Below are 11,888 nucleotides of genomic sequence, written 5' to 3' on the forward strand. Positions count from 1 at the left end.
ACAGGATGTTAAGTAGAAGAGCCTTTGCATTTCAGAGGCAGGGATATATGGTAACTTTCTGTGCTTCCCACTCAACTTTGCTAAACCCAAAATTGTTCTTAAAAAATAAAGTCTATTAAAATTCTTTTCAAAAACGGAGATATTTAGGGGTCCTTGGGTGGCTCAGTTGGGTAGGCGTCTGCCTTCGACTCAGGTCATGATCTCGGGGTCCTGAAATAGAGTCCTGCATCAGGCTCTCTGCTCAGCAGGGAGTCTGCTTCTCCCTCTCCCTCAGCCCCTCCCTACCTCATGAGCACATGCTCTCTCTCTCTCAAATCAATAAATAAAATCTTTTTTAAAAATGTAGATATTTAAAACTCCTCTTTGTGAGTTATTTAGTATTTTTTTAAGGATTTTTTTATTTATATGAGAGAGAGAGAGAGCATGAGAGGGGAGAAGGTCAGAGGGAGAAGCAGACTCCCCATGGAGCTTGAAGCCTGATATGGGATTCGACCCTGGGACTCCAGAATCATGACCTGAGCTGAAAGCAGTCACCCAACCAACTGAGCCAACCAGGCACCCCAAGTTATTTAGTATGTTTTATAGCACATCTAAACTTGGCTTCTCAGCCACTCGAATGGTTTGGTTTTTCAAATTTTTTCATACTTTTATAATGTTAAAAGTAGTTTAATGCTTAATTTTTATAATGTTAAAAGTATGTTATAATGTCAAAACTTTATAACGTTAAAAAACCTTTTTTTAAAAAGATTTTATTTATTTATTTGAGCGAGAGAGAACAAGCTGGGGTGGGGGGAGGAGCAGAGGGAGAGGGAGAAGCAGACTCCCTGCTGAACAGGGAGCCTGATGTGGGGCTCCATCCCAGGAGTCTGGGATCATGACCTGAGCAGAGGCAGATGCTTAACCAACTGAGCCATCCAGGTGCCCCAAGGATACCATACTTCTATTAAAATATCAGATAAGAATATTCCTTCAAGGTCAAAGAATATAAAAAACATAAGTGTACTCATGAGATATGCAATGTAACTATACACACCATATTTTTGAAAAACCTTAAAAATTGTATAAATATTTGGTCCTTCATACTAGGTACTAGAAAAAGGAAAAAATTTTTAGCTTCCCTTTTTAATGCAACTGAAAATAGTACAGAGTCTTTACTTGTATATTAAAACAAACACACATACACAAATATATTTAAACACATGCAAATTCACAGACTATGAAGTCAGACATCTTATTCAAATTATATTTCTATCTTATACTGGCTTCCTGACATGTATAAGTGAATTCATATTCTGAGACTTAATGTCTTTATCTATAAAATGGAGATATGTCAGAGGGTTATGATAATCAGATAAAAATCTACAAATACACAAGGCACATAATAAGGGCTTAATAAGCATTGGTAAATATAACAATATTTATTAAAATTATAAATATTGACTATTAATACATTCACCCAACAACTTTCTGATATTTTATTCCATGTAATTTATAAACTTTTAAAATAGATAGTATATCTTAGTGAAAAACCTGTATTTGTCTCCTTATGAAAAAAGTTAAAAAGTGTTTATAATTAAAATTTTTAATCTTTTGGAATGCTTCTATTTAGAAATCTGATCATTATATACTAATAGTGAGAAACTGAATAATGAAATGAACAATCCACTTATAAATCATTTTTTTTACCCTTCACGAGTGCCAATTCTTAGTCATTAGTCATTATGAATACATTTTCCCTTTCCCAATTGCCTGTTCAGTGAAAAATGCATTAAACTCCAGTTAATTTAGAGTAAAGGCAGTTGAGTTAATCAAGTAATTGAAGAAATTTTACACTCCAAATTTGCAGAGAAAATCCCAATCAAAATTAATTCCAAACAGGCAACCTAATTTGGAGAACTTTTAAAAAAATATTTTTATTTCTTTGTAACTATATTCTTTAAGGCTGTGTTGATTTCAATTTTTATTTTATTTTATTTTAAGTTTTCATTTAAATTCTAGTTAGTTAACATATAATGGTGTAATATTGGTTTCAGGAGTAGAATTTAGTGATACATCACTCACATATAACACCCAGTGTTCATCATAAGTCAAAACTTTTTTAGATTATGCTTTCAATTGTTTCTTACAGTTTCTATGAACAGAGTTTATGTCAATACATGGTGTTCAAAAAGATGGTGCTGAACCCACTAATTCTGAATAATGTAAGCAATTCATTATAATTTGTGTTCAATAAATTATTTTAAAATGTAATTTTTTGTACTTTAATTTTTTTCATCAACCTCACATATTTCAAAACCCACATATACTATATGTGCAGAGACTTTAAAACTATGCTTTGCAAGGGGGCGCCTGTGTAGCTCAGTTGGTTAAGCAGCAGACTCTTGATTTAGGCTCAGATCATGATTTCAGGGTCCTGGGATTGAGCCCCACATCCAGGCTTTGGCTCCATGCTCAGCAGGAAGTCTGCTTGAGGATTCTCTCTTTTTCTCCCACTGTCTGGCCCCCGCTCACACTCGCTTCCTTTCTCAAACAAACAAACATAAATCTTAAAAAAAAAAAAAAGTAACTGTGCTTTGCAGGGTAAAATAGGTGAAGAGGATTAAGATGTACAAACTGCCAGTAATAAATTAAGGAAGTCAAGGGGATATAATATACAGCATAGGGAATATAGTCAATAATATTTCAATAACTTTGTATGGTGACAGATAATAACTAGACTTATCATGGGGATAATTTTGTAATGTATAAAAATATTGAATCATTATGCTGTACACTTGAAACTAACGGGATACTGTATGTCAATTATCCTTCCATAGAAAAAAAATACTATGCAGAGTCTAAAAAGCCTGATTACACAGTAAGACTGTATTCCAGCTGACCTCATCTGAAACAGAAGTTATGTATATATATATCTTGAGCTGTAGTGATGATTGAATATGAATTCTGAGAACGTGAAGACTGGTATTTAGGGGTGATATATTTTAGAAATAGCTGAAGGAAGATTTCTAGCTTTTCAAATTTAGTCTTTTAAAGATAAGATGTACCATGTGTATTCATAGAAATATTTTGTTTTCTTAAAATACCTTTAAATGAACATGGATCCATTGAAAAGAATACAGACAGATTGAATCATCTTGTTAAAAATAGAAAGCAGAGGAATTGCTATAAAGAATAAAATCTTTTAAACATAATTTGCTTGTGGGGTGCCTGGGTGGTGCAGCTGGTTAAGTGTGGGACTCTTTGTTTTGGCTCAGGTCGTAGTATGTGGGTCTTGAGATTGAGCCCCATGTTGGGTTCCACGCTCAGTGCTAAGTGTGCTTCAGATTCTCTCTCGCTCTCCCTCTGCCCCCCCACTCATGCTCTCTCTTTCTCTCTCAAATAAATAAATACATCTTAAAAAAATATTAATTTACTTGCAATATATGTAAGTCAAATCGTTATGCTATTTGCTCAAACATACAGTGCTGTATATCAATTATATTTCAATAAAACTGAAAGAAAAAAATTTGCTGAAATGCCAATTGTTTCTCTCCATAAAGCAAAAAAGGAATCTGAAAGAAATATAAGCCAAATAAAGGCTTCATCTTTCCCAGCTAAAACTGAATTATTAAGATGATAGGTCTTATAGGTACTATAAAAAGCAATATTAATAACTAATATTAGAGTTTTACAGTTCATTAAATTATTTCCTATCGATTATCTTATTTGTTTTGTTTTGTTTTTAATTTTTTTTTAAATTTATTTGACAGACAGAGATCACAAGTAGGCAGAGAGGCAGGCAGAGAGAGAGGAAGGAAAGCAGGCTCCCTGCCGAGCAGAGAGCCCCACTCGAGGCTTGATCCCAGAACCCTGGGATCACGACCTGAGCCGAAAGCAGAGGCTTTAACCCACTGAGCCACCCAGGTGCCCCCGATTATCTTATTTGTTTCTCACAGAAACATCTGATGCAGGCATTATCATAATCCTCATATTCCAGGCGAAAAATTTTAGACTCAGAAAGGATACTCCTCATTTTCATCATTTAATTTTTCTGCCAAATCACAGCAAAGATAGTTTTTCCTTTCTCTAGGCAGTAAGAGTTATTTTCTGGTTTATAGTGATTTTTTTTTTTAAAGCCCCATGCTGGGGAAATAATGGTCAAGAATAGGTGGCAAGGGATTACTATTTCCTCTACCATTGACACAGCAAGCTTTAATGGCCAATGCTGCCTTGTTAGGACTAAAAACAACCCAACAGAACTCTCCACTATTTTGAGATCCAGAAACAGATATCAAGCCAATCCTGGCTCCCTCAGGAATTTAGGTTGGCATTTAGGGAGTGGGAGTGTGTATACTTTGGGATTAGGGGTCACTCTGACGCTCAGTCCCTCTGATGTTTACTAGAACACAGTTTCGGGGAAAACAGGACAAGGAACAGGCCAGAGATCCTAAAATGTAAGAAAAATAAAGTGTTCCATACAGAATTTCAATTCTTTCAAGCTATTATGTCAACTAACCTCCATAGAATGCTTTCTAAAGTTTTTCTCTTTTGCTAATGTGAGATCGCCTTGAATTTGGAGGGCATATGTTTCAGTCACTACACAGCTCTCAACTTGTTCTGAAAGCCAAATAGTTCTGTTTTTAGAAACATGTAAACTACGTAGTTATCTGACAAAAGTAGATTAAGATATGTGAGAGTGTAAGAGGGAGGAGTTCCAGTTTGTGAATCTGGAGAGCTTATATTGAAAAAGATTTGGAGAAAGAAGTATTAGCATGGATGAAGAGAAATATTAAATAACTATAAATGGAGAACTCATCAAAAAGATGTAACAATCCTAAATGTGTATGAACCTAAAAACAGGGTTTCAAAATATATGAAGCAAAAACTTATAGAACTAAAGGGAAATTTATACCTGGAGATATCAGTACTTCTTTCTCAGAAATAATAGAACAATATAATAAAAAATCAGTAGAGTATGAAAGAATGACACTTTCAACCAATTTGATCATTTATAAAATATTCTACCATCAGAATATAAATTTTTTAAAATGCACATGGAACATTTATTAAGATAGACCACAGTCTGGATCATAAAGCAAATCTTAACAAATTTAAAGACTTAAAACCATACTAGAATAGGCAAATTCATAGAGACAGAAAGTAGGATACAGGTGCAAGGGGCTGGAGAGAAGGAAGAGTTTTTGTTTAATAACTGCAGGTTTCTATTAGAAATAATTAAAAAGTTCTAGAAGTAGATCGTGGTAATAGTTACACAACATTGTGAATGTGTGGAAAGCCACAGAACTGTACACTTAAAATGATTAAAATGATAGATTTCATATTATGTATCTTTTACCACAGTGGATAAAATCAATTAGAGAAAAAATTGTTATTAAATATATTAAAATTATGTTATCTAACAAAACAAAATTAAATAAGAAAATAATAGAAAAGTATCAGGAAAATCCTCAAATATTTGGAAATTAAACAATGCATTTCTAAACAAACCAGGTGCCAAAGAGGAAATTCAAGAGGAGTTAGAAAATATTTAAAACTGAATGAAAATATAGCATATAAAAATTTGTGGAATGTAGCCAGTACTTAAAGGGAAATTTATAGAAACAATGCTTGTATTAGACAAAGATCTAAAATCAGTAGCCTAAGATTACAGCTTAAGAATCTAGAATAAATGGATGAGGACTGCCTGGGTGGCTTAGTCAGTTAAGCAGCTGACTCTTGATTTTGGCTCCAGTCATGATCTCAGAGTTGCTTGGGATTCTCTCTCTCTCTCCCTCTCCTTTTGCCCATCCCCTCCTCAAAAAAAAAAAAAAAAAAAAAAAAAAGAAGAAGAAGAATCTATAAAAAGGGAAGCAAATTAAATGCAAAGGAAGGAAGGAAATAATAAAGGTAAGAATAGAAATCAATACATTTGAAAACAGAAAAATAATAGAGAAAACAAAAAAATCCAAATGACCTTGAAAAAAATCAATACAATTTAGAAACATCTAGCCAAACTAAGAAAAAGAGAAGATACCAACTACCCTGATATTAAGAATGAAATAGGGTCCATCACTACAAATACTACAAACATAATGAGGACAATAGGAGAATATGATGAAAAACATTGATTTCCAGAAACAAAATAACTTAGATGAAATAGAGCAATTCTTTGAAAAACAAAGATTAATAAAACTCCTTCAAGAAGAAATGGATAACCTAAATATCTACTAAAGAAATGGAATTTATAGCTTAAAACTTCCAACAAAGAACACTCTAATACCAAATATTTAGAAATATATCAATTCCACACAAACTGTACCAGAAAATGGTAGGGGAAGGAACCCTTCCCAACTTATTATATGAGTCTAGCATTGCCATGATAACACAACAAGCAAAAAAGAAAAAGAAAGAAAGAAATGTAATATAAACATAGACGCAACAAAACATTCAAAATTTTAGTAAATTGAATCCAGCAATACATAGAAAGGATAAAACATGATAAGTTTGGGTTTATCCAAGAAATGGAATGTTGGTTACAAATCTGTTTTTCGGGGGGCCCCTGGGTGGCTCAGTGGATTGAGCCTCTGTCTTCAGCTTGGGTCATGATCTCAGGGTCCTGGGATAGAGCCCCGAATTGGGCTCTCTGCTTGGTGGGGAGCCTGCTTCCCCAATCTCTCTGCCTGCCTCTCTATCTACTAGTGATCTCTGCCTGTCAAATAAATAAACAAATCTTTAAAAAAAAATCTGTTCTTTTGGTAAATCTGTAATTTACCATACCAAAAAATACAAAAGGAAAACCACATAATCATCTCAAGAGGTGCAGAAAAAACATCTATACTGGAATTTTTAGAAAGCTTATCAAACCAAGAATAAAAAGAAACTTCCCCTATTTTCATAGAGAACATCTGTACTTAACATAATGGTGAAAGACTGAATGCTTTTCTTTATGATCAGGCAAAGAAAGGACGTCCACCCTCATTACTTTTATCTAACACTGTACTAGAGGGACAACCCAGTGCAAAAAGACAAGAAAAAGAAATATAAACACAGACTGAAAAGAAAGAAACCTCTTTGTTGACTGACAACAAATAGAGAACCCCAAAGAATGTATAAGACAGCTATTGGAGATAGTAAGTGAATTTAGGAGAGTCATAAGATTCAAGGTCAATATACAAACATCAATTCTACTTTAATAAAGTAGCAAAAACTATTAGAAATTGAAATTCAAAAACTCTGTTAGTGGGGCCCCTGAGTGGCTCAGCTGGTTAAGGATTGACTTTGGCTCATTTTATATCTCAGGGTTCTGGGATCAAGCCCCATCCCATGTTGGGCTCCCCACTCAGTGGGGGAGTCTGCTTGTCCCTTCCTCTCTGCATCTCCACTCTGCTCATGCTTGCTCACACTCTCTCTCAAATAAATAAAATATTTTTTAAGAAAGAAAACTATGATAACATATGAAATATTTAGGTATAATCTAGCGACATATATGCTAAAAATTGTAAATTATTGATGTAAGAAATAGAAGAAGACCCAAACAAATGGAGAGTATACTATGTTAATGGATTGGAAGGCTTTTTAGAATATTAATTTGCTCAAAATGATCTATAATTTTAATGTAGTGTCCATTGAAATCTCAACAGAGTATTTTGCAGAAATTAGCAAGTTGATTCTAACATTTCATAAAGGACCTACAATAGCCAAAACAATTTTGAAATGGGAAAACACACTACCTGATTTAAACTTACTATAAATCTATGGTTATCAGGACAGTATAGTACTAGTAAAGGATAAACATATAGATCCATTGAATAAAACAGAGTTTAGTTTCATACAAATTGGTCAACTGGCATTTTACAGGTTTGTCAAAGAACTCAGTGGTGAAAAATTAGTTTTTCAGCAACTGTGATCAATTTGACACCCATATGCAAAACTAAAAGAATTATCTTTCTGTTGTTGATTTATAATATTTTGTTATGTTCAATTAACATACTTTGTATTGTTTTAATTTATTTGAATTTGTCAAGATGTGTTCTTGCTAGGGTGCCTGGGTGGCTCAGTCATTAAGCACCTGCTTTCCCCTCAGGTCATGGTCCCAGGGTCCTGGGATCAAGCCCCACACTGGGCTCCCCGCTTAGTGGGAAGCCTGCTTCTCCCTCTCCCACTCCCTCAGCTTGTGTTTCCGCTCTCGCTATCTCTTTGTCAAATAAATAAATTAAATCTTAAAAAAAAAAAAAAAGATTTGTTTTTGCTTCCAGGTATTTTATGTAAAGTCTCATTACTAGGTGTGTACCCACTTAATATTGTTATGTCTTCTTGGTAAGTGACCATCTTACAATTCTCTAACGTCCTTTTTTTATCCTAATAATATTCCTTGTTTGGCAGTTTACCTTGTCTAATATTAAAATACCCACTCCAGGGACACCTGGATGCCTCAGTAGGTTAAACAGGTCATGTTTGGCTGGCTCAGGTCATGATCTCAGGGTCTTGGGATCAGACCCCGTATAGGGATCCCTACTCAGCGGGGATTCTGCTTCTCCCTCTCACATTGACCTCCCCCAACTCATGTGTGGGAGAAAGATTCTCTCCCTCTCAAATAAATAAATAAATAAAATCTTTTAAAAAACTAGCTACTCTGGATTCCTTTTGATCATTGTTTGCATAATACATCTTTTCCATCCATTCATTTTTAAGTTTTTTTTTATATTTAAACTAGGTTTCCTGAGAAGAACATGTAGATTTTTTTAATCCAATGTGACTACTTTTATCTTTTAATTGGTGTGTTTACCATATACATGTAAAATAATTATTTAATATAATTATAATATAATTGGTGTGGTTGGTTTTAGGCCTACTATTTTTCTACATATTTTTTTGTTTGCCTTTTTCCTCTTTCCTACCTGTTTTTGGGTAGTTAAATGGTTTTACTATTATATTTTATCTATTTATATTCTATTTTATATTTTAAACACTGCTCTTGATAGTACAGTAGAATATTTAACATTTTAGAGTCTACTTAGAGTAATGTTTTAATTTTTAAGTAATATGTAGAAATATTACATTTCTACATTTCTACATTTGTACATTTCTACTACATAAATCCCTTACTCTTTTCCCTTTATGTTATAGTTGTCATGAGTTTTAAATTAACATGCATTCATTTTTTAAATTTATTTTTAAGAATGTATTTGTTTATTAAAGAGAGAGGGAAAAAGGGAAGGAAGGAGGGAGGGAGGGAGGGAGGGAGCACACAAGCGGGGGAATAGCAGCAGGAGAGGAAGACAGAGAATCTCTAGCAGACTCCCTGCTGGGCATGGAACCCAACTCAGGGCTCCATCCCATGACACTGAGAGCATGACCTCAGCCAAAATCAAGAGTTGGATGCTTAACTGACTGAGTCACCTAGGTGCCCCTAAATTAACATGCATTTAAAACCGCATCAGACAGGGGCACCTGGGTGGCTCAGTTGGTTGAGTGTCTGCCTTCAGCTCAGGGTCCTGGGATTGAGTCCCATGTTGGGCTCTCTGCTCAGTAGGAAGCCTGCTTCTCCTTCTCCTTCTGACCTTTCCCACTACTTGTGCTGTCTCTCTTTCTCAAATAAACAAAAAATTAAAAATAAAACCCTACAGACAATGTGAAAATTTTTCTTCCAATAATTACACATATTTTGGGGGTAATTGGCTGGCTCAGTAAAGTCTGCAACTCTTGATCTCAGGGTCATGAGTTAAAGCCCCACATTGAGTGTGGAGCCTACTTCAAAAAATGTTAAAAAAATAATTACACATATTTTAAGGAACTTTAAAAAAAGTATTCTATATTTACTCGGATATTACTGTTTTTATTCTTCTTTCATTCCTAAAGTTCCAAGTTTCTTCTAGTATTATTTTCCTTCAGTCTGAAGAATTTTCTTTATCATTTATTTTAGTTACCATGTGTTCTTTTAGTTCGTCTTTATCTAAGAAGATCTTTATGTCTCCTTATTCCTGAAAGATAGTTTTGCTGGATATAGAATGTTGGGTTAATAGTTCTTTCCTATAATTTTTAAAATGTTGTTCTACTATTTTCTGTTCTCCATGGGTTCTGATGAGAATTCCACCATCCTTATTAACATCATTGTTTTCCTATATTTGCCATTTTTTCCTTAGCTGCCTTTAAGATTTTTTTCTTTACATTTAGTTTTCAGTAGTTTGATTATAATGTGTCTGAGTGTGATTTTCTTTGAGTTTATTCTGTTTTATGTCAACTTCTTAAATATACAAGGTAATGTTTCTCACCAAATTTAGGAAGTTTTCAGCCATTGTTTCCTTAAAAATTGTTTATGCATCAGTTTCTTTACAGGACTCCACTGTTATAAATGTCAGATTTTTTTATATAGTCCCATGACTTCCTGAAGCTCTATTCATCTCTCCCCAATTTTTTCCTCTTTGTTCTTCAGACTGAATGATTTTCATTAATCTACAAGTTCACTGACCCTTTTCTCTGTCATCTTCATTCTTCTATTGAGTTCAGCCAGTAAATTTCAGAGATTGGATGTTTTAAAGCTATTTTGTTCTTTTTTTATAATTTAAATTTTTTGCTGAGTACTTTTATCTTTCTATGCATTTTATTTGGTGTGTGTTTACCTTTATCTCATGGAGCTTATTATAGTACCTATTGTTTTAAAGTCTTTAAATTTCAGCATCTGTGTTATCTTAGAGTTTGTACCTGTTCATTGTCTTTTCCCTTAATAATTCCCAAAGAACCACATTTCTTAGTTATTTGCTCATCAGATAATTTTGAATTGTATTCTGGACTTTTTGATTATTAAATTGTATAGATATGAATCCTATTAAAATTCTCTAAGGGGTATTATTATTATTATTATCACCATCATAATCATCATCATTACTGTTTTAGCAGGTGGTCAACTCAGTTAGCTTCAGACTGCAAGTTTTCAAAATCACTTTTTAGACAGCAAGCAAAACAGCTGGGTGTATAGCATCCTGGAACCCTCCTTCAAGTGTGCAGATCCTTCGTGTCTCCAGGAACTCCAGGTTTCACCATGGTGGAGTCTGAGCGCCTCTCAGCCCATGGCTGCTGGACTGCCTTCACCAATTTCTTGTGCACCAGAAAGGGAACTCTCCTATTTGCTGAGACTATACTGTGCCTGGTGATTCTAATCTGGTTCAGCATCTCAACACCAGGATACTCCACTCTGTCAGTGGTTGAGATGATCCTTGCTGAGATCTTCTTTGTCGTCTACATGTGTGACCTACCCACCAAGATACAATCCATCAACTGGCCTTGGACTGATTTCTTCCGGTCCCTCATTGCCGTCACCCTCTACCTAATCACCTCCATTGTTGTCCTTGTCAACAGAGGAAATCACTCCATAATCATTGCAGGGGCACTGGGCCTTGCTGCTGCATGCCTCTTTGGCTATGATGCCTACATCACCTACCCCTTGAGGTAATAAAGATATACAGCAGCCCTGACTGACTGTGCAGTGATCCATGTTGGTGGACTCCCTTTATTTCCCTCTGAGACCTGGTGGGAGGTTTAATTCTTAGTTCAATTCTCAAAGCATTTGCTAGGCAGCTTTGGGTCTGTCCTGTGAATATCCAGCTCAAGAGTAAACTAGGTACTGGTATAGTTTCTTACACAGTATTAAGGAATTCTCTTCTCAACCTCACTTCCTTCCAGGTTTCCTCTTCTGTTCTCTGCCCCCACAGAGGTCCCTCTTCCCAATTCTTCTGTGCAGAAAGGGGAGGTTTCTTTCTTTTTTAAACATTTTATTTATTTATTTGACAGAGAGAGATCACAAGTAGGCAGAACAGCAGGCAGAGAGAGAGAGGGAAGCAGGCCCCCTGCTGAGCAGAGAGCCCGATGTGGGGCTCGATCCCAGGACCCTGAGATCACGACCTGAGCCAAAG

The 11,888-nt window shown here is 34.9% G+C and overlaps 1 protein-coding gene across 1 annotated transcript; it reads left to right on the forward strand.

Annotated features, from left to right (window-relative positions):
- Positions 1–11,017: 11,017 nt before the first annotated feature.
- LOC116868990 (proteolipid protein 2-like) lies at positions 11,018–11,454 on the forward strand. The gene has a single exon (XM_032859835.1). It carries the CDS (start codon positions 11,018–11,020, stop codon positions 11,426–11,428), a length of 411 nt encoding a protein of 136 aa, XP_032715726.1. The 3' UTR covers positions 11,429–11,454.
- The last annotated feature ends 434 nt before the right edge of the window (positions 11,455–11,888 follow it).

The sequence above is a fragment of the Lontra canadensis genome, unplaced genomic scaffold (genome assembly GCF_010015895.1).
Source record: "Lontra canadensis isolate GAN:19392208 unplaced genomic scaffold, GSC_riverotter_1.0 scaffold17, whole genome shotgun sequence".
Classification (NCBI taxonomy): domain Eukaryota; kingdom Metazoa; phylum Chordata; class Mammalia; order Carnivora; family Mustelidae; genus Lontra; species Lontra canadensis.